Genomic DNA, 27,034 nt, shown 5'->3' on the forward strand with positions numbered 1-27,034 from the left:
TTAATTTTTTATTATGATTTTGACACTTGTTATGAATTTATATACAGAGTAAATAGATAAAGTCAAAATCCATGTCAAAAAAATATAAAATAAACAACATAATAAAACAATCATAACTTTATTTGTAACTATTAGATTGTATTTAAATTTTATCAAATGATTTTATAGATCTAGTTGTACGAGGAAAATGACTGACTACAACTAGTCAAGTTATGAAAGACCCTCAAATTAGATTTAGAAGATATTTTTAATATCTATAGAATAGTTAGCATGTTATTTTTTCATCATAATATTTAATTACAAAATTTTAAAAAAATATTATAGTTTTTCCTTTGTTTCTGTACAGTTTTAGGCTATAATTTTAAGATTTGAGAACTTTATTTTTTATTCATGTTATACATTGCCATTTGAGAGAATTTGTAAGTCTAGAGTGGAAAGGTTATCCAGAATCAAACCCATTCACATGATTTTGTTCTCACTTGCAATTTTTCTTATGATTTTTTTTTAAAATTTTTTTTGAGAAAATCTTTTGATTACATACAAAACAATATCATAAGAAGCAAATTCATTTACGAGCTTGACCGACAGCAAAACCTACTAACTATAAATAATTACCCTAGACATTTTGCCCCTTCTTTTCATCAAATTCTATGCCCTATGGTCAGAAATGCTAGAAACCTATCTCCCACTAATATACAAATCTCCTCTCCAATTATAAGGATAGACTAGTGGTAGGGCATTGCGTGAACTACATGTCTTTTGTCCTGACCGCTCCATTGAAAATGATTTTTTCCTAGTATTTTGGTGAATTAAAAACTAGGGCCAACTTGGCTTCATATCTAATTGATGGCTGTGTGTACTGTACATTCATTATTCATTCATGAGACTTGTTCGATGGGTAACTATCACTAGCACACCAAACCATGTGACCAAAACTTGAATGCTCCGTCACCTATGATCTAAAGCATAGGTTGACGAGCCGAATTACCTACCCATTTAGGTTTATTATCTACACAAGATCTTGGGAGCAGCATCTAGAGGATTCATTCCCTTGAATGCACTAGACTAGTCATCTCGGTTTGCTTTTGAGAAGAGAATAGTGTGCGAATCAAAACTTTATCCAAATCACCAATGCTGTTTAGCAATTTGCATGCTTCATTCTGTTGTCCATAAGCAAATACCCCTTTATCATTATCACTACAAACCAAGTCTTATGGGACCCAAAGAGGGTTGGCCACCACAAAGCTAGCCCCATTCAAATTGCGTGTTCAATGAAGAGAGAGCAAATTGCAAACCCATTAGAGGACAAGACGAGGGCACAGTGTCATCTCCGGGCTGCAGGCCTAAACGAGCTCTGCATCATTACCTCATTGCTATTTTTTCTCTAGGATAGTTTAGAGATTCAGTAAAGAAGCTGTGTTCAACTTGGTAGTGGATATAGAAAATCTTGGTGACTATTTGGGGTGTAAATAGAAAGGACCACTTCTTTGGCTGCCTCTTTTCTTGATATGGTGACGTCCAAAGGGGGACCATTTTTTTTTTTTAGCTGGATTTCTTGCTAGTAATATAACTGATAAGGCAGCCCACAAGCGTACAAATATGCAGGATGTCTGGGTATCCAAAGTAGAGACTTGAATGAATGTCGCCATCTAAACCCCACTAGCGTTGCACATCAAAATTTGCAGTGTGGTTTTGGCTGTTTCCTCTCTCTCTCTCTCTCTAGAACACATGTACAAACATGTACTCGCTTGTCTGCCGACAAATAAGAAATGGAGTATAGGAAGAATACAAAAACTTATCTGGAAAAGTGTGCGCAAGCACCAACACCACCGTGAGAAGTGAGAACTTGAGCTGTGGTATGCAGTTGAGCGGGGCCACACCCTGCAGATCAGCACCACCGAAAGAGTGATGCAAAGCTTTTGAGGGGTTTAGAGACTGCCATGCAGAGTTCATGTGCCCTCTTTTGAATTCTAAATCAAAGAGTTATTAAAATCCCAACATTCCAGTAAACACACCCGAGACCAAGAACCTGAATTCGCACTGCAAGAGAATAAAACGATCCACCAGATATCCCTGAATCTGTAATTGGACATAGATAACAGTTGTTAAAAGCATTATGCATCTTACAGGAAAGGCAAAAAAAAATTGATAACGAGATCATTTCAATTTATTTCTCTTTATTCTATTTTTTCTTTTTCTTTGAAGAACAAATAATGTTACACAGCACAGAAAGAACCTTTCCACACAAATCGTTGGTATTTGGACATCAATTTACAACATGTACATGAGAATTAGAAGGGCAGAAGCCTGGCATTTACAACGGCAGTAATATATCTGCCAAGATTATCTCACTACTCGTATCAATCTGTCAGTAGCATTCCATTGTTGAAAAGGCAATCATTGCCACATTTATCAATTAGCTTCTAACCACCCCCATTAGGCTGACTTTTTCAGAACAAATTGAACTGTAAGGAATGGCAGCTTGAACAAAGCAGAACTTGAAAACAGGAAAACCGACATCAACCTGTCAGCAAAATAAAAAGACAACTTCATCAGGATCAGGATGGGGTATGAACTTATTATAGCACAGCCCGTGCTGACAGCAGAAACAACTTTATCATTGAAGTTAAGTGCAAAAAGTATGAGAATCCAATCAAAACTAGATACAATGTAGATTGTGAATAACGTGTCAAGATATAATTCAGGAGAAACAAGAAATTGAGAAGCATGAAATTGTGTACACACAATTCAGCAACCGCTTCCTAATTTTTAGTGTTCATGTTAATTTTTCATGATATAGAAGAAAAACTTTTACACGACTTCCAGATTCATACCTTCTTCGGAGAAAGAAAAAACACCTCCAAGCATATCGTCGTTGTCACCATCTTCCTCAGATTTATCTACATCACAAGGACTGCTGTTGTTGTCCACAAAAGTAAGAACTTCAGTTGATTCTTGACATTCTTTCAAGTCTGAAGCTTTACAGTAACCCTCATGGAAAAAATGCTCAAAATCTTGGGAATCGTTTGCTGGTCCCTCATCTATAGTGTTCATACTCAAATCAGAACGATTGGAACTTATGTTTGAAGCTTCACTGGTGACACCACTTTCTGATGACTGAGCTTCTTTTGCAATCAATCTTTCAGCAATAAGTGGACCATTTGTTAGAGATGTTACATTGCTATTGATAAAATTACTGTTCTCAGCAGAAGTATCACCCATTTGAGTTTGTTTGAATGAAATCGAACCACTATCTTTGTTAGTAGAGCTTTCATACAGAATAGGTGATGCCAACAAAGAAATCCCTCCTTCACCAGCATTAGAATTAACAGCTTGCATCATCGGGGGATAAAATTTTGTTGATGATCCTGGTGAACATGTAAAAAGAGTAAAACAAGTCATTATTTCTAAAATTCATAAAACATTGACTTTGAAAAGTGTCATACCGCCATCTGAATTTGGAACAGAACCAGGTGAGACAATCTCAGAGTGGGAAATAACAGCATCTTCAGACTCTTTGACTCCACGAGATCCAGAAGATAAGGTTGAGTATCTTACGCCACCTTGAGCCCTGCACAAAACAAAAGGTTGAGTCACATCTGAGATGAAAATGGTTGACAAGAAAATTTTGGACATGTTATTTAGTTGGATATTCTACACTATTCAGCCATTTCCTACTACAAAATGGATGAAAATCTTAGACGAGTAAAACAGACTGAACAAAATGGATGAAAATATTTTGCTAAATCTCCCATACATTAAGAAGCATAAATCATTTGTTGCGTGTCTACCTGTTTTTCAATTCTTTATTTGAAAAAAAAAATAACATTCTAAAGTGTTCTTCATTTAATGCTTCCATTCTTCTGAAGATTGCAAAAAAACAAGAAAAGAAAAAAAAAAAAGCCATGGCAACGAGCATTACAGTGGATGTGAAAAATAGACAAAATTAATAAGCACAAAATGGAATATCTGACAGGGATCCCAGCAGGAAATATGAGCTAAAGCAATAAGCCCTATAAGAGTGTCAGGAGTAAGAAAATTTTGCTTTCGCTCCATGAAATCAATATTCAGCAAAGAACAAGCCTTGCATCTTTTTTTGACTCTTTCACAATTAGCAAGCTCAACAAGATAGAATTTGCTAACAGCTTCAAACTTACCATTGCTATAAAAGAAAAAGTTCTAGAAACAAGTGGGGTGTAAAGCACTCTTAAAATAAAACGAACAAAACACTTGAAGATGAAAAAAATGAACAAGGTAACCTCCCTAACAATTATTACCCAGTTACCATATCTACAATGCTGAAAAACTTGTGATTACCGTTCACTCCATTCAGAGGTCCTGTGAAAATGGTCAAAAACAGGCAGTAGGTCCCTCCGCCTAATCTCAACCTCATGAACAGGAACCTTCTCCAGTTCAATCTCTTGACCAGCTTGATCTTCAATGAAGTTCTCTTCATTAGGCCCCAGATGACTCATTGCATAGAAATACATCTGTGACAAAGGGAACAGAAAATAAGCAAAGTTGAAACATGATAAGCAGAAGCAATGCATAATGATTTTCAGAAAAACACCTTAGATTTCTGCCAGAGTGGAATTCTCCAAGAGCTCATCTGCACCTCTGCATTGGAGAGATACAAATGAGATGGTTCATGGGACTTCACCAACTGTGAATGCCCAATACCATCATCTTCACCATCAGACATGTACATGACCGTCTCTTTAGTTTCTTGTCCCCTACGAGTGATTCCAGAAATGCATTCCTCTCTTTCTGGCCAATCTGCTCTTCGGCAAACATCCCACCATTGAACAGATTCAACATTAACTCGTAATTCCTCATCTTGCATCTGCACTGAAGATGCTGGCCCATTTCTTGAAGCAATGTCACTTGGCTCTCCCCCCACTGATGAAAAAAGTTTATATTGAACTACATGACCACAAGGAGTGTAAACCATTAGGTGATCCAAAGAGTTAACTTTTCTCAAGTGAGCAGGTTGTGAATCTTGGGGCACACAACTATGGAAAACAGCAGCTATGGCACCAGATGGAATTGATGTCTTCCCTGATCCAGAAGATGCAGCATTGCTAACTGTGTTGAGCCATCCAGAGTTATTATTTTTTATTCTGCTCACCACAGAAAGGGTAACAGGCGATGGCGGTGATGAAGAAAGAGAATGCTGGTTTAACAGGAAAGATGGAGTGGACCACCATGGTAAGGATACAACAGGCAAAAGAGCTGGCCCGTCAACATGGGAATTATGTATTTGAAGAACATTCTCACCACCAAAAGGGGAAAGCACAAAAATATGGCAAGTCCCCCTGGACGAAACAATGGCAATCCACTGACTGTAATGACTAAAGCAAATGCCTTGTATAACCTGTATGATAAACACCAAAGGAATACATCTCCATAAAAATAGAAGAAAAAAATAATGTTGGGGAGATGGAGGAAACAGAAACATACAGCTGGGGTAATGCCACGATGGAGCTTGTAAAGGTGCACATGAGAAGAGCTCCAATCATAACTCTTGGCACCTGGTCCACTTTGAGAGCAGGATGGCATAATCCGAAAAATATTTATATTGTTCCCATGAATAGAGGCAGTGACCAGAAGTGTACCACTTGGATCAAAACATAGAGCAGAAATTGGACTAGTATGAGCTCTAAATTGTGATATCACAGCTCTGGAAACAAAATCTTTCACAACAACCTGCAATAGAAAACTTGATTAAGAGAGAAAATATTTGAGTTACACTTGAATACTGACAGATGCTTTCCACCACATGCCTCCAGTACTTAGAATGTCTAAAAATTACAAAGCCACACCTGTATAATAGAAATAAATGCAAAATAGAACTTAAGCCAATAATTTCATTGGAAGAATGAAACATATAAGCCAGGACATGAAAGCTAGTTTTTAATTTCCAGTCACATGAGAGCATAATATAACTGAAATTCCAGTTCTCAGCTTGTCAAAAACTAACCATTCCAGCAGTATCTGAATCTGCTGAATGTGTTGCACTGCGACCAACTTTCCAGCTTGAATTTGAAGATACGGGAGAACTAGAACCATCAGGCATAAGATCATGACAGTATCTAGACAGTGTCTTGTAGCCTATGTCTCCCAAATTTATTAAACCAGTAGCTAATTGCTTACTAGATTCCATGGCATACCGAGCTACCAGACTCCCACTGCCTGGTGAACTTGATGGACTGACACCCAGAGGAGGAGTAAGACTTTGTGGACTCAAGCGGCCTGTATTTAACACCAGCGGGTTGTCAGAAGCATAAGCCAACCACCTAGGACCCACAGCCATTGGACCATATCCAATATTAACCCCACCCATTCCTTGACCTCCTAACTGAGGGACAGGATAAGTGAGAACACTGAATTTGTTCTCAAAAGTGAGAGCATCAAAGCAGTATATCTGCCAGCACAATGAGAAAAAAAAAAGAAGAAGACATTAAGAGAGTTTCAATCACTTAACTCCATTAATTAACCAAACCACAATAAATTTACATAATCTTCTATTAGGGGATGATAAAAGCTTCCCCCAATGAATGTCTTCAATTAACTAGTAATGTAGATTATGAGATGATAAAAGCTCCCTCCAATAAATGTCTTCAAGTAACGAGTAATTGCAACCATCCCATATCATTACTCTCGGTTTTCAAACGAACTGGTGAAACTCCACAAAAACTAGCAGCATATACAAATACACTAGAAGACTAGAAGTTACTGTGAAAAGCATCTTAGGTAAAACTTGTGCTTACTTGAGTTGCAAGACCCACAGCAACTACACGTGGACTGCATCTGACCATATACACAGTTGAACGGAATCTCAGAACATGAATGTAATTATGAGATCTCAGTGAGTAAAACCGAACAATAGTTGGAGAGATGGCAACATTTCCCGTGTGAGACTCATTAAAGCCATCTCTCCCACTGAGCACTAGACCTGAGCTCTTTGATTCGTCACATGCAACAACCAAGAGCAAAGGATGTGATGCTCTATACCCCTCTCCTTTGCAACCCTCAGACTTTGCAGGAAGGGGCTGCATCTGTAAAAATGTAACCGAATCATCATGTCTCGAGACAAGTTCAGTGACATTAGAGGCATCTTCAACATCAATGACTTGAAAGCCATTGGAGTACCCAAGTAAGAGGACGTTCTTAAAAGAACCAGGTCCAAGCTCTAGTTTGTCAAATGAAGCCCAAAGCACCTGTTTCACCAAACCATGGAAACCACGCCACAAAACATAAGCTTAACAATGGAAATGCAAAACACAGAAAACATAACGAAAGGAAGTAAAACAAAATTGCAAGAAAATAAACAGATTCTCATGTAAAACAAAATCGCAAGAAAATAAACAGATTCTCATTGACATAGCAACTCTTTAAAATTGCTGGAGCAATAGATTAGCATCATTACACGTTGAAAAAACATTTAAAATATCACAACCTAGTGATAGTGTTCTTTCTCTACCTCTCCACACAATTTTTAAACATCTTCATTCTATAAGCAACCTCGTCATCAGAGCCCTCCCATTCAATCCCGTGTCACTTAATTCCATGACAATTTACTGAGATCGCCAGCTAAGCTAACAAGCAAGCGCCAGCAAATCCACTCGCCAATTAGTAAACAACGCGACCTATCGACTTTTCTAATTAAACCCAGCAATTACAGTAATGCCAAGCAAATTAAATCTATTGACCTCAAAAAATAATAATAAAATCTTAAATTGCCCAAATAATTCATCAGTAAACCCTCAGGCTACTTCGAAAAAAAAATTAATTAAAAAAATTAATAGTGTCTGTTTGGTTAATAGCTGAAAACCTATGCTACAATCATTATTTATTCAACTTTTTTTTAGCAGCGAACAAACAGTAACATTAAAAAATAATCAAAAAGACATAAATCATCATAAAATACTAATTCATCTCGTTAAATAAAAATAAACTAAAAATCCAAGAGATAAAAAAAGAAGGAACTGAACCTGGTCTTTGCGGTCCTGGTGGTCACCGGCGATAGAAGCAGCAACAGAAGTGCTGGCAGACCGGACACCGGAAGAAGCGGTTTTAATGCAAGAAGAAATGAACTTCAAAGAATTAGGAATAAACCGATTGTTTTTATTGTTATTATTGCTGCTGCTATTATTTTCTCCTTTGTTGCTATTATTCTTCATAATAATCAACAGATACAAAAAATTAATAACTCCGAAAGTCACCGGCTACAGGCGATCGATCATAGAAGGTGAAATTGAGTTTAATTATTTTCCGGTGACGAGAAATTGAGAGAGATAGGCTGTGTTTGGTGGAATTTTTTTTTTTTTATGAGTTTTGACTTTAGAGAGAGAAAGACAGATATAAAGAGAGGGAGAGGGAGAGAGACGGTTTTTTGAGTTCCTTGCTTTGGCTTCGCTTTTGCTATTTTCCTTTTTTTTTTTTTCTTTTTTTCACTTGTTCTCGATGGGGATGGAAATGTTCGCGCGTGCGTGAACGCTCTGTTTGTGAGCGCGTGTGTTTACTTTTTTTTTTTTTGGAAGTGATAGTTAATTTGAAGAGGAAATAATGCTTTGGGAAATTTGAACGGTGTCCCCGGAGTTCAACGAAATTACAAAATATAACATTTTTTCCTCGCTTTTTTTGGCTTAAAAAATTGATAATCAATTTGGATATAAGTAATATGCTATTTTAATGTGAGGGGGTGTGAAAAATTAAATCGGAATCTAGAGAGATTAATATATCTAAAATTTTGAAAATTATTTATATTATCCATATAATCCAATTTTAAATAATAAATATATAGAATAATAATATTAATAAGTCATTACATTTTCTTTCTTTCTTGTAAAGGATAAGCACATTTAATCCCCACAATTCCTTTCTTGTGGGACTTAAACTTCTTCCTCGACTATGTGTTGTATGGTGCTTGGAAGATGAAGATTTTTGCAATTAATTTTGATTTCTTTCTCTTTTATATCGACTGATATGGACAACTTATAACATAATGGTAATGATATATCATAATTAATTTCACCTCAAATGATTTTATTAAGTCAATGGAAGCTAGAATTATGATACATGGTGCTGAAAAGAAAAAAAGACGTGCAAAATAGTTCATGAAGAAATCACAATTGATCATTGGCTGATCAAACCAATACCCTATCTTTTTTTTTTATGGTTTTTTATCCCGATACTTTTATACTTAATTAATCATATCCATTCCCTTTTCATTTCTTTGTTTGAATGCATATAATAAAATCACTAAAATAATTAAGTAGTGAAGAGTGGATATTAAAAAATTATATAAATATTATAAATAATTTTGAATTGAATAGGACTTCATCATATTATGTTAACTTTGGATTGAGAATGCAAAAACTAATTTTTTTTTCTTTCAAACTTAAATTTTTTATCACACCTTATTTTTAATTACAAAGTTTTTATGCGTCTCTCATTAAAATCTAGTCTCTCTAGGGAAGTTCGAGCACATGACATGATGGCATCATGAGTTGATAGCTGGCATCAATAATTTGTAAGAACTACAGCGGCTAAAAAGGAATAATAAAAAGTATGAGGGGGGGTTTGAAAATATAGAAAGCGTGAGAAATAAGAGACGTGGGTAAAAGTAGATAGCATAGGAGAAGACATTTGATTACGCTACGACAACAGGACGAAAGAATATCTTCATACAAAGATTCTGAATAGCCGGAAAGTAAATTAAAAAATTTATTATTATTATTATTATTATTATTATTATTATTATTATTATTATATTGTTGGTGTTATTATTATTATTGTTATTATTATTATTTAAAAAATAAATAAATAAAACAGAGAGATTGTTTGTAATTTGTAATTAGGGTGGTAGATTAGATTATGTTCACATGTAATTAGGATTTTGTTCACCGTGAATTTTGCAAACAAACATGGATTAATTAAAAAAAGCAAGAAAAAGATTAATTAAATAAAGGAAAGGGAATAATGCTCGAGAGACATGTGAATGTCCACTTTCTCAAGCTACCCTCTTATCTGTAGAGTATATTTTATTTATCGTTTGTAATATTACAGGTTAGATTAGGGTGTAATTCAATGATTGGTGGTGGTGTATGGAGTCATTGGACTTGGGAAGGGCAAATTGATATGGAATTTCATTAAATTGCTTAAAATGGGCATGAAATGAGATTTTTTTTTTAAAAAAAAAATGATTCTGGGAAGGGGAAACTGATATGGGAATTCATTAAAGGGTTTAATGGCTTAAAATAGGTATGGAATGAGTTTCTTTTTTTAAAAAAGGTTGAATTTGGGAAGGGAAAATTGATATGGGATTTCATTAAAGGATTTGATTGCTAAAAATAAGTATGAAATGAGATTTTGTTTTTAAAAATGAATTTGGGAAGGGGAATTGATATGGAATTTCATTAAAGGATTTAATTGCTTAAAATAGGTATGAAATGAGATTTTTTTATTTAAAAAAAGGTTGAATTTGGGAAGGGAAAATTGATATGGGATTTCATTAAAGGATTTGATTGCTAAAAACAGATATGGAATGAGATTTTTTTTAAAAAAAAAAAGGAAAATGAGATTTTTTTATTAAAAAAAAAAGATGAGATGTTTTTTTCTTTAAAAAAAAGTGGAATCCGGGAAGGGAAATTGATATGGAATTTCATGAAAGGGTTTAATTGCTAAAAATAGGTAGGAAAGGATATTTGTTTTTAAATAAAAAAATAATCTGGGAAGGGGAAATTGATATGGGATTTCATTAAAAGACTTAATTGATTAAAATAGGTATGAAATGATTTTTTTTTTAAAAAAAAGTTGAATCTGGAAAGGGAAAATTGATATATGGGTATGAAATGAGATTTATATATTTATTTATTTAAAAAAAAAAGAGTTGAATTTGGAAAGGGAAAATTGATTTGGAATCTCACGAAAGTATTTAACTGCTTAAAATAGGGAGGAAGGGAGATTCGGATTGGCTATAAATAGATGCTAATCTTATCTTTACCTTGTTTTTTGTGATGATTTAAGAGGGGAGGGGGAAAACGGGGTGGAAAATATAAAAAAGAAAAGGAGAATTGTTTTTTCCTATTCTGAAAAATAAAAAAGGCTTCAATAATCCATACTAAAAAAAAAAACTTCATTGGATCAAATTATTATACCACTCGAAATAAAAGTATCATATTATATATTTAATTCAATTTTATATTATTTTTTAACATGTATTTTTAGATAAAAATATTTTAAACTTAAGATTTGTACTTGTATTATATTGTGCTAAGACTTTTATTTCGCTAGAGATCTTTCAATATGTTATAATTCAAAATCATGCTGGTTTAAAATGAAAGTTTCCTTCTTTAAATTCCAATTTAGGTGAATTCTATTTCAAAAACACAAATCAAAGTTGATTAAAGATCTGTGTAATATTATTGTATGGTGGTTGTTGCAATGTGTTATGCTGATGAATATCATGCTATAAAAAAAATAATGTTTGGCAAGTAATTATTATGATATACTTATGAGTATTTATAACAACTAAATGGTATTTTATTAGATTTTATTGTTGTGTTATTGAGATATAAAATGATAAATAATGACTATAGCATACTATACTAACAATATTTTGTTAAACGTATTTCATTCAACAAAATTAATGGGACCATGGAGTTTATTAAAAGAAATTGAATAAGAAATCACATGCATGGACCACCACTCGATGATCTTGAGGATAAATGCAGTGGAAGACATAATAAATCCTAGTCGTAGTTTTTGAAATAAAACATGTTCCACGTAGCTAACAAGGTGCAGATAAGGTTAGCATATTCGGTTTTTTTTTTTTAAAGTATGTTTTATTTGAAAATATATTAAGGTTAGCATATTCGGGTTTTTTTTTTTAAAGTATGTTTTATTTGAAAATATATTAAGGTTAGCATATTCGGGTTTTTTTTAAGTATATTTTATTTGAAAATATATTAAAATAATGTTATTTTTAGTTTTTTAAATTAATATATACAAAATATTTAAAAATAAAAAAAATTAATTTATTTAAAAAATTAATTCTTTTTCAAAACTACTTTTATAAAAACAAACTGAATTAAACGTTTTTCATGCTGAGGTTGTGAAATCACGATGAAAGAAAAGTCAACAGCTTTTCTTTCCATCCCATGAATGACCCCACGTGTCTACTCAGGTTCATTAGGCTGGCCAGGCCGAGCCATGTAATCTGGTTATGCATGTAGAGATTAGAAAGTCATTAAATTCATTCTGTTCTAGGGTTCACCTAAAAATGATGTTTTCTCAAAGTTTCTGCTAAATAATACTAATTGAACTCCCACCTAGTTTAATAAGCGGTTGAGTAAAATCAGATAAATTTATTTGAAATTATAGTGACAATTATGATTTAAAATTTTATTTAGAAATACATTGAAATAATAATTTTTTTATTTATAAAACATTATTTTTAAAATTAATATATCAAAATGATTTCAAAACATAAAATAAAAAATAATTTTTAATAATAACAATGAGATTTACGTACTTGTTAGGATTTATACTTGGTAATTTGAGTATCTAATCTAGTTCATGCACGAGTAACACCTCCCATTACATGTATGCTGGTCTTGAGATCCTGAATTCCATGTCAGGCAGCTGGTGTGGACGCGTATATTGATCTCACAACTTACATTTCTACAGTAAAAACCTGTTATTTATGTTTCAAACTCTTTGTATGACTCGGCATTGTCTTGCTCTTGCAAGAGGTAGAAGATGACAACCTAAGCATGAAGGCGTTTACCTTGATGTCAGGTTTGGCACATTCATGTAAGGTCGACATGAAAACTTGCCATCTCATGTGTCTCAGCGTGTAGGTGTTGAAATGGAGTCTCGTGATCTGAAAAGAAGCTTCACAAAAGACAATGGTACATAGCAATATATAGCTGAAAATGATTTCTATAACTTTGTTTTACATTGAGTAAAATTATCCTCCACACAAGATAAAGTCTCTAGTCTGAAAGAAAACAACCTTATATGTACATGGACATGAAAAAAAAAAAAAAAAAAACATAGAGAGGATGTTTGGAACTTCCGGAAACAATCTCATTTCATGGTGTTTTACATGGAATTTGAAATTCTACCTAAGGATTGACAGGCGCGTTCAAATTCCATGAAAACAAGATGGCAAATGATTTATCTCCGCTGCTGGATATTTTTAAACACCCTTTGAAACTGTAAAACCTATTATTACACCTAGGGTTGTTTTCTATGTTTGAAGTTTCACTCCTAATGTTCTTTCTTCTTAAATATGGTATTCAGTATTCACTGCTTTCAAGAACCCAAAGCAAGCTCCTTGTATCGTTTGAGATCGTTGAGATACCTAGTTGAGTTGTAATCTTGAGCGTCGAAGATTTCTTCTGAGTAAGTTCTTAGGAGAGCACGACCTTTACCTTTTTTGGCACGCTCAGAGACATATTCATCACCTCTTAGTAGGATCACAACCTGCAAAAGAACATCCATCAATTTGCCATTCAATGTTTATTTCCAAGTCCTCTTCGTAGATCAGAATCTCTACCAAAGAGAGCATTCAAGGGTAAAGTTTAAGAAACTTGCAGGAAATGACTATCCACTATGAACCTATCATGAGAGAAATGAATGGACCAGTAAATGGCAATTCTATCACATGATTCTCTCTAAAGTAATTTGCTATTCTTCAATCAATTACTGAGTGAAGATAAATCAAATAGGAAGTTGGTTTAGGGGCTTTTTTATGCAATTGCATTACATGATTAACAACAGAAAGTACAGAATGAAAGGCATGCCGGGCACACCAGAAACATAAATGGCAAGTAAGCGTAACTATATCAATGAAAGACAGGTTGGTAGTGTTCTGTCTTGAATAAGAGGGAACACTATAATTAGTTTTCCTGCACCAGAAACATAAACTTATAGCCATTTGCATTTAATGGCTTGATCACATACCCTTTTCAGTAAAACACAACATCATAAGCATTCAAGCCAGTCTTTTCCTAGAATATGGGCTAGATTTGGATAGCGAAAGTTCTGTTGCTGTTCCTATGAAATGAAATACAGGACCCTTGTAACCACATCTTAATATACAAAAATCATGTCATTTCTTGATTGGCATTTTCTTTTCTGGGATTTGCCCATTTACAGTGTATAACTAAACGATATGAAGCCACTCCAAAACAGATTCTGCAAATGGAACGGTGACCCTGTGGTTTCTGGTAATTTGACTGTATAGGACTACATGAAATAAAGTAGTACTAGTGACATGCAAACACTTGCCTGACTCATTCGAGGGCGTAGGACTGGAGACTGCTCAATGCACAAAGAGGCAGTCAAAACCAAACGATCCATCTCTTCTAGATCATAGTTGTCACCAAGAGAAGGGTCAGCAAGCTCCTTAGTATCGCTGTTATCCAGCAAAGGCTTTGCCTACCAGAGAGAGTAAGATCAAAAAAGGTAGCTGGTGACTTTTCATATATATGGCTTTTCTGATGACCAGATTGTGCAGAAGTAAAAAGTTACCCAAACCACAAGGCTTTGTTGTAAATGATCCACAGGTCGACGCCCTGTTATGAGCTCCAAAAGCAATACCCCAAATGCATAGATATCAGTTTTTTCGTCAACTATGCCATGCATATAGTATTCGGGTGCAAAGTAGCTGCAAGCGAAAAACAAAAGTAACATCAAGTCATGAGCACTTTTATCAACTCCTGACCAAAATATTTTACTCTTACACACCCGAATGTGCCTTCAAATTTGGATACATTATGGTGAGTCCACTGTGTTGGTAGCCACTTTGCTAGTCCGAAATCACAAATCTGGATCAAAATTAGATTGTGAATCAATAAACAAAAGATTCAAGTAACCAAACAGCTGTATAGATGTCATGATACCAGTTTACAGTAATAAATGACAGATAGTACGACAAGTAGAATTGAAATCCTTGCATACAAATGTCATAAAATTCCAATATGTGGAGCCACACAAATTTCATAAAATTCCAATATCTGGAGCAAATATATTGTCCATATTAGAACAAATTGAAAGACAATTGTTGCGAATCTGACACGGTGTAAAAAGAAACCAGAGCAGAAAAAGCAATAATAGTTTAATAAAGCCTAGTTCAAAATTGATAATTGTAGGATGGAAAAAAAAATAGTTCTTGGATATGGAAATCTTTTCTCTATTTCTTTAAATAGCACTTCAAGCAGGCAGTGAGGTATTTAATAAGGAATATATCAAAGGTTCAATCACCAACAACTAAATAAAAAGGAAAAGATTCATACAACTTAAGCAATAGCTAAAACGCATGCAAGCACAGAGCTAGCAGGATAACTCAAATCATTATTTTCTTCAGCTGTGAAATTGCCTGTCATTATATGGTCATGTTCACGAGTCTCAAATACTCGTGTCCCAGGTACAAAATTCTTAACAAGGAACATTGCTTCGAGGCCTGAACCTCATTCCCCGAAGAAAATCTAATTAGTGATGCATTCTACTAACACACTACTTAACAGGATAAGTGCCTTCTCGCCCACATTTCCCATTTACAGCAGTTCTATCTAGGATTGCAAAATGAATGGCTTGATAATAGAATGTTTTCTGTGGTAGCTTTGAACGTTCATGTAACATTGAATGGAGCACCTTCGAACTTTCAAATCACTCTTGGTCATAATTTTTAATGGATCATTACATGCTAACTATTAGTGTTCTTGCATCGTAATACCCCTGCCGCAAGGCAAACTTTCAAATCACTCTTGGTCATAATTTTTTTAATGGATCATTACACACTAACTATTAGTGTTCTTGCATCTTAATACCCCTGCCGCAAGGCAAGCCTTGTAGTTTTTCCTATTAAGGTTGTGCGTCTATGGTTGGCCTTACTATATATGTTCCTCATAAATGCAAGACTTTGGTGATACTGATTATGCATAGAGTTCTCTCATATACTACAGAATTAGAGAAACATATCAGTTTGTTTGTTAATGTAAAATATTTGTCTTGGTTGATGGTCCCGACACCTATACTGAATAATATGTGATGAGAAATTTCAGAGTTGATGGCAAGTGAAGATCATTCCATCAATAAATGAACAGAGTCAATGACGGTGAATCTTGTGGCAAAGACTACTAACTCAAAGTCACGAGGATCTCCTCACTCCAAGTGACATGCCAACAATGATCCTAAGGGAAGAGAACCAACCTCTGCCCAAATAAAACTAAATTGCTTCACCAGACCATTAATCTGGCTCAAGCTTGGGCCATTACACCATCCTAATCAAGCAGAAGGTGTAGTGGTGTTGGGAGAAAAATCAACAGATACAATTGAATTCTTCTGCGTTAAATTCAATAATGAACCACAAAGCAAGACTGAATCATGCTCATAAAAGATTCATACTTTCCTAATCAAACACATCTATACTCCCCCTTCCATTATTGACGATCTCAAACTTCTCTATGTGGAACACAAAACTGTTCCAATACCTCCACCTAAATCTAAGAGAATGCAGGCATTTTCACAAGTCCTTGCTAGTTTGATGATGTTAAGCTATGACGTGTCAGTTTAATATAGTGATTCATGCAGAACACAAGGACATGGAGCCTAATGCCATCACCAAAATTTTCATGAGCAGTCATGAATTCAATCACAACTGTGTATGGCAACATATGAAAGAGTAGTGTGATACTCGAAACTCCAAGGTTGTATGGCTGCCTTTCTACAATATCCCAAAAACTATGCTTTGGGATTTTGAACACTTAAGCCTGAATTGAATTTGAAACTCAAATATTACCATTCCACTCCTCTTTAAAAATATGGAAAATCAATTATGCTGGCATTCTATTATTGTTGAGCACTCAGGCAATTAGTTTGGCAATTCCATTTGACAAGGAATTAAATTCAAACTTTTACCAATTGTACAGTGTTTCGTTTTAGGTGAATGACATTATTTTGGTAACCACTTCATGGAAAAATGCTGAAGACCAGGACAGAGAGATTTACCCGAGCAAGGTTCATCATCAGACAAGCTGAAAACAATCAAACGTAAAAACATGGCATAGTAAGAATGTTTCCTGCATGAGCTATGTAGAAAGAAATACTGCTGACCACAAATTGCGAAGTTTCTTTTATCGGTTGTTAATAATAGACGTAGTTACAGATTTATTCGATGGCTATATGTGGTGCAGGAAGGGCATAAGCTTCACTATTTACACTCAAAGCATTATGTCCTCAAAATGATTAGACATCCTTCTCTGCGTGTTAGAAAAATTTTTCCTGAAAACAAACAATAGAAAGGAACAAAAAAGAAAAGAAAAAGAAAAAGATCCCAGCAATAACTGAAGTTTTTAACCTCTGATGTTCTCAGGTATAACTCGAGAGATACCTGAGGCTCAAAATTCTTTGTAAGAAGAATATTATCGGCCTTTATATCTCTATGGATGATTCGCCTTCGGCAATTCTCATGAAGATACAGCAGTCCATCTGCTGCCCCAAGAGCAATTTTGTACCTTTTACTCCAATCAAGCTCGACTTGTGAACCTGGAAATGCAATTGATGAACACCTAAGTAACTTGAATAGCATAATGCAGTTGCAATTTGGCTAGAAAACAATACAAATTAGCACCAAACCATGAAGAGCAGATCCTAAACTCCCTAATGGAGACAATTCAAAAACAAGGTGCATCCCCCCATCAATGCCACACCCAAGCAGCTTAGCAGTATTAGGATGGTCAACATGGGCTATAATGCCTAGCTCATTTAGAAAGCCAGCAGTCTTCTCATCAAGAGTTCCTTTTGTCAGCTGCTTTATGGCTACTAGCCTTCCATCAGGCAAACAACCTTTGTAAACCTCAGCGAAACCACCTTTTCCAATTAAATTCTCTGCAAGAAACCATAAATGTTCATCACAGAACCCAATTATGGAAAAATATTTTTTGTTGAAAGCATCTACAAGTAAGCCAACATTTTGGATCATAAGTCTGGCCAACATTATGGACCATTAGGTCTCACTAAAGAGATAAAGTACAGACCGTGGTTAAAATTGTTTGTTGCCATTTTGAGCTCCGCAAAAGTGAAATGCTGCAAGGTCGACTTGAAGTTGTATAAATTTCTCAGAACTGTGTTCTCTCTTGTACTCCTGCTCTTACGTTTTGGTTCCTTGGGCACTGGAGGAGGAATAAATGAAGGCAAGTGTTTTAGCGAAAATCTTTTCCATGACTTGAAGAATCTACTCCAGTTTGAATGTGCCTTCGAACGAGGAACTTCTGATTCTGCAGTGCTGTTTCTAGTAAAATCTGAGTTGGATTCCAAGCCTGTTAAGCAAGCTTCTATAACTCCTCTAGGAGATAATCCATCTTGTCTCTCTCTTTCCATGTCTGAAGCTCTCAAGTCTACAAAATGGAAACCAAAGCATAAAAAATAAGGGAACTAGTCTCATGGATGAACATACAGGCATATGCTCAGGCTATAAGATGCATTAAAGATCATGAAAAAAGAAGTGAAAGTAAATACCAATGGAAGAAGCAGAGGAAGAAATCACTGGACTGTGTTTCTTAGGTTTCACTGAAACTTTTGCATGCAGATTTCTCTCTGATAGTAAACAATACTCCTTCGAACCCTCCCTAAGTTAAAGAAATAAAACATTGCTATAAAGAAGAGCTTACTGCCATGTTTAACCTATAATCATCAGAATAGAAGAAAGGCAATGGACTCTAGCATTGAGAGTGTGTGAGTGTGTTTACGGTTGATTGAGTGAGTGTGAGAGAAAGAAGGAATTTCAGCTTAAACAAGGCGAATCAGGGTAGATAGAGATACATTTCACAAAAAAGTCCAATTTTTTTCATAACATGAAAGATAAAATGTCCAATACAATCATCTGTTCCACAGGATACATAAGAAAACAACATGAATGGGATTCGCACAAGTAATGGCCATATTGAAATATTATGCTTTTGAATAAAAATGCCTTTAAAAATCTTACCAAGGACTTGTAAAGGGAAGAGCAAACACCAGACATAATAACATTCACAAGTGCAAGTACTATATATGCAAAATGACATCAAAATCTTCAAATATTCTCTGAAGAAAATCATTAAAACCCATCAGCATCTTCAAATATCAACTGACAAAATATAAGGCACAAACCAAATTCACAAATCAACAGATGCTTAAAAAACCAATCTGCTCCTAATGAAACACAATCTGAAAGAACCTCCTCATGAAACACCATCTGAAAGAACCTCCAACAAAGAACAAAGCGTTGAAACACATTCACACAAATTAGCAAAAATTAACAAATTAACAAATTAGCAATTATCCATGTATGGAAAAAAAAAATCCAAAACTTACAAAAAAAAATTAAGAGAACCCCAAGTGACATACATGTAAACAAAATCCAAAGAACCCATTGAGTAGAAAAATCAATAAACAGAAATCACCATCATGACAAAACATAAGATTTATATGAAAAAGATTGAGGAAGATGAAAGAAAAACACACCCAAATGAGAGAGCATGGAGAGGAACACACCCGTACCAGGGAAAAGTACTACTATGAGCAGCTTTATTATGTCCTCCAACAGCTTCCATGACCAGCCAACAAACACACACCACTCTCTCTCTCTTTCTCACACCCACACAGAGGAAAAAATGACAACGAGACCAAAAGGATACCAAAACAAAACAGTGGTTACTACAACATTAAAACCTTCCTGTTGTTTAGTACTTTTGATAGCTGACTAAAATTTATCCAGGCCCTGTAAAGAACTATATATCGCAAAGCCCCATTACTCTCTATTTGTTCGTACTTGAAAAAAAGGTGAAAAGAAAAAAGTCTCTCTCTTTCTTACAGGGGTCTCTCTGTCCCATAAGAGTCGCTGGTTTGGTCTACTGCATTGCTGACAAATGTTGGAAGCTCTTCAGCGACTTCTGCTCTCAGCCTTAAATCCCACAGGCACAGGCACAGACAGGGAGAGGGACATGGAGTGTTCGTTGGTTGGTAAAATTGCTAATATTCAAATGTTGGGTCCATGTGGGCTCCTTCTTTCATGTTTGGGCCCACATTTTACTTTTTATTGGAGTAATAATATTGGTTTTATTTAATTTGGTGCATTGAGTTAATAGATTCTATAAATTTAATGCTGAATTTCAGAGGTTTTTAGAAGGTGATTTGAAAAAAAAACACAAGATTAGAATTATTCTTTTGAATTTTAATTGAATATTATTTATTTATTTATTTTCTTCATTGAAATTATAAAATATCATTTTCAATTATACAATTTTAAAAAATCGTTTCAGCTATTGAAGAAATTTGTTCTTTTTTATTATTATCTGATTTTGAATCACAAAGTTATATATATAAAGCAAACTAAATAGATGTGCAGAGCATGCTCTTTAATATTGTCAAGAAAAAAATTTGTCTTGATTGATAAGTAAATTATGCTAAAAAAAAAAATTATTTATCATTGAATTAAAAAAAAGGATTTCAAGTACATCAACAAGAGAGATTCAATTCTAATTTCCAAGTTAGAATCTAAGTAAACTAGAACTTATTTTGTTAGATACCTAATATTTCACAATTTAATAGCTCAAAGTCTGTTTCAAATAAATCAATTTGGTTGTGAATTTCACAATTTTGATTTGTCTTTTATATTTGCTTATGTATTTTCCTATATATTATAAATTATTAATAAGATGAGCAAGTCACATTAATAAAATATCCTTTTTTTTAATTTTATATTGTAGTGAAACCTCACTTGTATTTTAAATTATATAGAATATTATTAAAAAATGTATTTTTTTAATTTAAAAAAAAACACTATAGACTTCAACGATTCTATAAATTGAAATGTGCAATGACAAGCCAATTTGACAACCAAAAAACTTATTATAAGGGAAATAATGACCACATTAATAGTTTGTTTTCGTGTTTTAAAATATATTCTAAAATTATAATTTGTCTTAAAAAATATCAAAATTAATTTTGTTTTCATTTTTTTGATGATTTTAATATATTGTATAAAATCTAAAAAAATATTTTTAAAAAATACATTTTACCACAACACCAAACACACATAAATTACAATAAACAAAGCCTAATGTTATTTTTATATCTCTGAAAGAGAAAATACATGAAGAATGTTCTCTTGTCTCATGGGAAACAGGAAGAGCACAACAAGAGAAGATTACACTAAAAAACGGCAGAATCAAGGAATTTATGCATGGAGTAATTGTTTAATTTCGTGCCTTGCCCGGAGTTCAATAATCTGACTGTCGTTTCTTCTATAATTAATCATTTTCTTCCACCATATCCTCGACACATCTTGGCCTGTGCATTATATTATAACAGGAGATAAAAATTGAAAAAAAAAAAAAAAACACCAGCTTGTTCTTAGGATAATCCGGCTAAATTTTAGCCACGCTCTCTACCTCAACGGGAATTATCCGGCGGGTTTTATAAGAACAAGACTTGCTGAGCGCAGTAATCAAGTAAAAATTTATGGTCATACGTTTAGACTTCTTCTTGAACTTAATCTTATTTATGTGATAAATACGTTTAGGTTTGCATGAATTTAGAGGCTTGTCATGCAGTTGAAACAGGAACTCGAAGAACTCCATTAATGTTCATGTTAGGTATGTATGTTCAGTGAAATCGGAGTCAGGGATGGTCCCTACCATGCCGGTCGATGCTCCTACATTTTTTAAGTAGTAATCATGGCTGATGGAGTCACATATCAAGAAAGCCATGCACATTAACATAGTCGACGACAATTCATGCTAGGCAGGTGGTTCGCGTTGCACTGCCAGTCTTGATCTGAATGAAAATATAATTGATAACAAAATAAAAATATTATTAAAAAATTATAATGATCTTAAATAACAATACAAAAATTGCATGAGAACATGACAATTTTATAATGTGAAAAATAAAAATAAAATAAAATATAATTATTAATAAAGAATATTGAAGGACAAACAAAAAAAAATCAATTTAAAAAAACCTTATTTGAATTAATATATTAAATTTATAGTCTTATCATGAGATTAAAAATAATCTCATACGAGAAAAATTGAATGAAACAATGAAGGTTGACCTTCAAGTAAGCAAAATGATAAAAGATAAAACTAAAAAAAATTAATTTAAAATAAATTAAAACAACCTTGAGGCAACCTGAGTTAATTTGATTAAACCATGACTCATGATATAAAATCAAGATAACTCTATAAAAAAGAAGAAGAGAGAAAGCGATCATGAAGCTCAAAGTCAAATAACTTAATATTAAATAATATTTAAAAAAAAAACCTAAAAAATCAAAGTTAAATTATGTTAGTTTTTAAAATTTATAACTTGGATCATGAAACTAAAATTACTTTATAGAAATTAAATACAAGAAATCATGAAGCAAATTTTTTAATCGTCAAAGATCAAAAAAACAATACAAAATATAATCAAAATAATAAAAATTTAATTTAATATAAAAAATAAATGAAAGAAAATAATGAAAGACTAATTAAATTCAAAAAATAAAAATTTTAAAAATAAAAATCAAATTGAATAAATTTTTTTTAAAACATTGAGGTTTTATAACAAATTCAAACCCGTTGTTGACCCGTAACAAATTCAATAGTTGAGATTTTGATCAAATTTGACGTCTCTCTCTATATATATAAAGTATTCTCAAATCAATTTAATTATTAAATTTTAAAACATCGATAATAAAAAACAAAAGTAACAAATCTCTTAAAGCTATTGATGATAGTAGAATTAATCCATGAATAAATGATTTTCAAAATTTTTTACTAAAAAAAATTAAAACTAATTAGATTCTTCCACTAGTTAAAATCAATTTCGAAGAAAAAAAGAGGAATTGAAAACGAAGCCAAAGGAAAGGATGTGGATCAAGGTGACTTTTTTCACGTCATTTTTTTTACTGTGGACTTGGTTTCTTTGTGTTTTTATACTCTGGCCTTCTATATATATATATATAATTGTGTCTTCCTATAACAAATTATAAGTAATTTTTTAAAAACAATTACTTTGATAATTAAAAAATATTTATTTTCTTAACAGAGATAATAATTCTAATTAAAAACTTAGCTTTCGATAAATAAACAAAAAATACATTAATAAAAAAATTTATCTTGATTGAAAAGAATTCAAAATAACCTTATTTTTTAGTTTAATAATAGCATCAAAGAATTCACTAAGACCTAAATATTGTTTTTTACATTGAAAAAAAAAAAAGTGGTGCCATGTAAGCATACAAACTAGGTTACACTAATGGACTGTTTGTTATGCATATAATATAAAATATTTTTAGATTTTTCAGCGTTTGTTTTTAGAAAATATTTTACAAAAAAACTGATAAATATAAAATATTTTAAACCCATAAAATTCTATAAAATATTTTACAAATAACAATTCACTTACAATATTATCTATAACTATATCATACATCATCTCCAACTAACCCCAACTACCAACACCTTATCTTTCATCACTAGCTCCTCCTCCTTCGTTGCTGCAAATATCTTGCTGCCATTTTTCTTTTTACCACTATTATTTTTATCTTTTTTATTACCATCATTATTTTTTTCACTATCAACATGACCATCTTGACACTGCAATCATTATCATCTCACCATTACCGGTATTGAAAAATATTACACGAACTACGTGTAAGTTATTTTGTACCTATGAAACATTTTATGCAAAACAAACCGCACTAAATAATTTATTAAATGATAGTTTGTGATTGGATCCATAATTCAAGGTGACTTGTCGCATTTTACCCCATCTAAACCACATCGGGGTTGTTGCCATCTGCCTTGAGTTTCAAGGGACTCGTGACTTGCGAGGAGGGCATTGGTTCGTGATGCAAACCTAGCTTCTAGCTGCTTCGCTGGGCATCTTGCAGTAAAAATCTGGGCACAATTCTCGAGAGAAAACTGGCAACCGGCATATTCCAAAGGATCATCGTTATGAGTATCTTCCCTGTTAGCCGTTAGGAGCATATCTTATTCCGGTAGTTCATGTGAGCAGCTTCGTCTTGTGAAATCAGAGTCGGATATGGCACGGCCCATTCGGTCTACTTTTACCATGTACATAAACGGGGAGACGTTTGGGTTTAATGTAGACTGGCCACCAGTCATAGCATACAACACGACAACACATCTAGCTTATAAGGGATTGGAGAGAGAGAGAGAGAGACGAATAAGTTAACCAGAACGGGTAGATATGGGCCATATGGGACATGAAAGGAAAGGGAATCCAATGAATATTTATTATCAGGCTGTCTCTGTTCTCGCTTTTTAAAAAATAGTCATGTCCAGAGCAGGTGGCATGAGTTCAGGGATTTCAAGTATGATTTCAGTGCCCAGTAAGGCAAATCGAAGATGCTGCAGCTTCTGCGCCATTCGGTTTTATAGCACCTTGCTTTGTTTTTATTGAAGCACAGTAGTTCAAAGCATCAGCTACTTAACTTCACAAGAAGGGCCTAGATATCCTTTAACTTATGTGAATTGTTTGATTGCATGGCAGCAAATAAATTAATTAAGGCTGTCCCTCTTGAAAGATCGACGTGACTGATTCAAATATTTCATTTCATGATTTTCAAACGATTCCATGTCGATAACTATGTGTTAAAAACCAAACGTTAAATTTAATACATATCCTATGAAGTCACATAGGCTCTACGAATGTACGTAGTTGTTAAGGAATCAATATCAGCATAGACAAATGAACTACTCCTCCTCTCCTGAAAGTTAAGACTCATTCCAACTCTTGCCGCCCATCCACTGATTGCCCGAAAAGGCCAATAATATATGAAGCTGAGACAATGATAAATATAATGTTATGATTATCAATTCCCATGAAAGTTGAGGGTGGAATCATGGTTTTCAAGTCTTGTGAAACCATAACTCAGAGATGTTCCTCTTTCAGTTCAAGTTTTTTCTATTAGTCCTACTCTTAACCCTTTCGGATTTCTGTTTTCGAAGTGCTGATTGTCTTGAAATCTCACACAGAAACCTTGTTGAAGACTCTTGCCCATTAAATATCAACGTCATTCGTGAGCTAGTCAGCGCAGCTCATCCAAAACGTTCATTTATCGCTGTGCCTAAACAATGCCAGTTCGTTCATGATGGAATTCGTTTCATTCGGTCAGTATATCTTCGAACCAACAGATACTTTGTTCCTCCTGCTGATACATTTCAGGCATGTTGGCAATCGTACAGGGAGTTGATTCACGAGGTTTCAGCTGGTCTTGATATCCAGTCTGGTTGTGGTTATCAAGCTGAATGGATATCAAAGGGCTGCATGAATATTACATCTCTGGCTCAGTTTGAGAGCAAATTTCCCACGTCTAAGTTGCAAGAGATGAAGCTTTATTGTAAACAATCCCTGGATGATGACCTTGTTTGTAATTATTGTACCAAGAAATTGTTAAGTCTTGGGAATCAGTATCTTCATGGTCCTCGACCTGAGAATGCCTCAGATTGTCCAGGTTATTTGTTCATGTATACAGCTGCAGTTATTAATCAGTTTGGACCGACTGATCCCGGAACTGCAGAATGCTTGTTCGGGCTGAAGTATTCAATGAAGTCCACCGCCTACAGGTATCACAGTGCTGTAATTGCTGGCATTGTTGTGGGTTCCATGTTTGGAGTCGTGGGAGGCTTCATCGCAGTTTGGTTACGCCGGACGCGACACGGGAGAAGTGAGAAGGAAAAGGTTAGTCCTGAGGATGGCGAGCTTAGTTTGGATCTTGGGTTTGGATTGCATAGTAGAGGCACTAATTTGGTCAAATTCAGAATTGAGGAAATTAGAAAGGCAACAGTGAATTTCTCTACACATAATATTATTGGAGGGGGGGGTTATGGGAATGTTTACAAAGGGATGTTATCAGATGGGTCTGAAGTCGCCTTCAAGAGGTTCAAGAACTGTTCTGCTAGCGGTGCTGCAACTTTTGCACATGAAGTGGAAATCATAGCCAGTGTAAGGCATGTCAATCTTGTTTCTATAAGAGGCTACTGCACCACAGCAGTTCCTCCAGAAGCTCCCCAAAGGATCATCGTGTGCGATTTGATGCGTAATGGAAGTCTCTACAACCATCTTTTCGAATCAGGAAAAACAAAACTTAGCTGGCCGATTCGTCAAAAGATCGCCCTTGGAACCGCAAGGGGGTTGGCTTATTTACACTATGGGGTGCATCCAGCAGTAATCCATAGGGATATTAAAGCTAGTAATATACTTTTGGATGACAATTTTGAGCCTAAAGTTGCAGATTTTGGCCTTGCAAGGTTCAATTCACAGGGAATGACACATTTTAGCACCGGGGTTGCCGGGACTCTCGGTTATGTTGCCCCGGAGTATGCCTTGTATGGGCAGTTAACCGAAAGAAGCGATGCCTTCAGCTTTGGTGTTGTGCTTGTTGAGCTTCTGAGTGGAAAAAAGGCTTATGAAATCAATGAAGGAAATGTTTCTCTGTTGACAGACTGGGCGTGGTCACTAGCAAGGGAAGGGAGAGGATTGGATATTATTGAAGAAAACCTGCCTGAAATGGGATCACCGGAGGTGATGGAGCAGTATGTGCACATTGCTCTTACTTGTGCTCATCCAGTGTTACATGCTAGGCCACCATTTGATCAGATTGTGAATATGTTGGAAACCAACATGCCTGTTCCCTCGTCTCTTGAAGCATACATCGCTACCTCCAATTTGGAAATTTGCAGTATCAGCTCAAGTTATAACTTTACTTCGTCCATCGGAAGTGATGAGAACCAATTCAGACAATTTGGATGACAGGAAATTATTGCTTTTGTGTATCTTGTATGTCTTCCCCATTCCATCTATTTTTTTTGCATGCTATAAAACTTCAGTATTCGTTCTTTCATTGTGTGAGGAACAGAGCTAATTTTAGTCATGCAGTGCAGTAGCATGGTTATATCTGGTCTGCAGGTTTTTCGTCAAATTCATCATTCAAGATCTGATCTAGACTTGGTTTTAATTTTATGAA

The 27,034-nt window shown here is 34.3% G+C and overlaps 3 protein-coding genes across 4 annotated transcripts; 1 reads left to right on the plus strand and 2 right to left on the minus strand.

Moving 5' to 3' along the window:
- Window positions 1-2,149: 2,149 nt before the first annotated feature.
- On the minus strand, window positions 2,150-8,393 carry LOC105117528 (autophagy-related protein 18h-like). The gene is made up of 9 exons (XM_011015216.1): window positions 7,995-8,393; window positions 6,771-7,220; window positions 5,981-6,424; window positions 5,461-5,706; window positions 4,571-5,374; window positions 4,318-4,490; window positions 3,447-3,571; window positions 2,835-3,368; window positions 2,150-2,524 (listed from the first exon to the last, which is right to left on the minus strand). The coding sequence occupies exons 1-9, from the start codon at window positions 8,181-8,183 to the stop codon at window positions 2,520-2,522; spliced, it is 2,970 nt and encodes a 989-aa protein (XP_011013518.1). The 5' UTR covers window positions 8,184-8,393; the 3' UTR covers window positions 2,150-2,519.
- A 4,537-nt stretch (window positions 8,394-12,930) lies between these two features.
- Window positions 12,931-20,009, minus strand: LOC105117529 (receptor-like cytosolic serine/threonine-protein kinase RBK2). Of its 2 annotated transcripts, none has more exons than XM_011015218.1 (9): window positions 19,549-20,009; window positions 18,532-18,641; window positions 18,051-18,410; window positions 17,650-17,901; window positions 17,405-17,559; window positions 14,761-14,840; window positions 14,545-14,680; window positions 14,302-14,451; window positions 12,931-13,494 (listed from the first exon to the last, which is right to left on the minus strand). In XM_011015218.1, the coding sequence occupies exons 1-9, from the start codon at window positions 19,605-19,607 to the stop codon at window positions 13,324-13,326; spliced, it is 1,473 nt and encodes a 490-aa protein (XP_011013520.1). In that variant the 5' UTR covers window positions 19,608-20,009; the 3' UTR covers window positions 12,931-13,323. The 2 variants fall into 2 exon arrangements, with proteins under 2 accessions (XP_011013520.1, XP_011013519.1); XM_011015217.1 differs by having other exon boundaries at window positions 19,519-20,009.
- A 4,078-nt stretch (window positions 20,010-24,087) lies between these two features.
- On the plus strand, window positions 24,088-26,852 carry LOC105117534 (probable LRR receptor-like serine/threonine-protein kinase RKF3). Its single transcript, XM_011015224.1, has 3 exons — window positions 24,088-24,143; window positions 25,044-25,178; window positions 25,254-26,852. The coding sequence occupies exons 1-3, from the start codon at window positions 24,088-24,090 to the stop codon at window positions 26,818-26,820; spliced, it is 1,758 nt and encodes a 585-aa protein (XP_011013526.1). The 3' UTR covers window positions 26,821-26,852.
- Window positions 26,853-27,034: the final 182 nt, after the last annotated feature.

The sequence above is a fragment of the Populus euphratica genome, unplaced genomic scaffold (assembly GCF_000495115.2).
Source record: "Populus euphratica unplaced genomic scaffold, PopEup_1.0 scaffold1396.1, whole genome shotgun sequence".
In the NCBI taxonomy this organism is placed as follows: Eukaryota; Viridiplantae; Streptophyta; class Magnoliopsida; order Malpighiales; family Salicaceae; genus Populus; species Populus euphratica.

Excerpts from the sequence above, each read along its gene's own strand:
- LOC105117528 (XM_011015216.1), bottom strand. The coding sequence starts at position 8,183 with ATGAAGAATAATAGCAACAAAGGAGAAAATAATAGCAGCAGCAATAAT. Across the intron at positions 3,572-4,317 it reads ACCTCTGAATGGAGTGAACG|GGCTCAAGGTGGCGTAAGAT; the intron begins GTAATCACAAGT and ends TGTTTTGTGCAG. Across the intron at positions 3,369-3,446 it reads TGTTCCAAATTCAGATGGCG|GATCATCAACAAAATTTTAT; the intron begins GTATGACACTTT and ends CATGTTCACCAG.
- LOC105117529 (XM_011015217.1), bottom strand. The coding sequence starts at position 19,607 with ATGGAAGCTGTTGGAGGACATAATAAAGCTGCTCATAGTAGTACTTTT. Across the intron at positions 18,411-18,531 it reads TTCCTCTGCTTCTTCCATTG|ACTTGAGAGCTTCAGACATG; the intron begins GTATTTACTTTC and ends TCCATTTTGTAG. Across the intron at positions 14,841-17,404 it reads CAAAGAATTTTGAGCCTCAG|ATTTGTGATTTCGGACTAGC; the intron begins GTATCTCTCGAG and ends ATTTTGATCCAG.
- LOC105117534 (XM_011015224.1), top strand. The coding sequence starts at position 24,088 with ATGGCACGGCCCATTCGGTCTACTTTTACCATGTACATAAACGGGGAG. Across the intron at positions 24,144-25,043 it reads ATAAACGGGGAGACGTTTGG|AAACCTTGTTGAAGACTCTT; the intron begins GTTTAATGTAGA and ends AATCTCACACAG. Across the intron at positions 25,179-25,253 it reads GATGGAATTCGTTTCATTCG|GGAGTTGATTCACGAGGTTT; the intron begins GTCAGTATATCT and ends GCAATCGTACAG.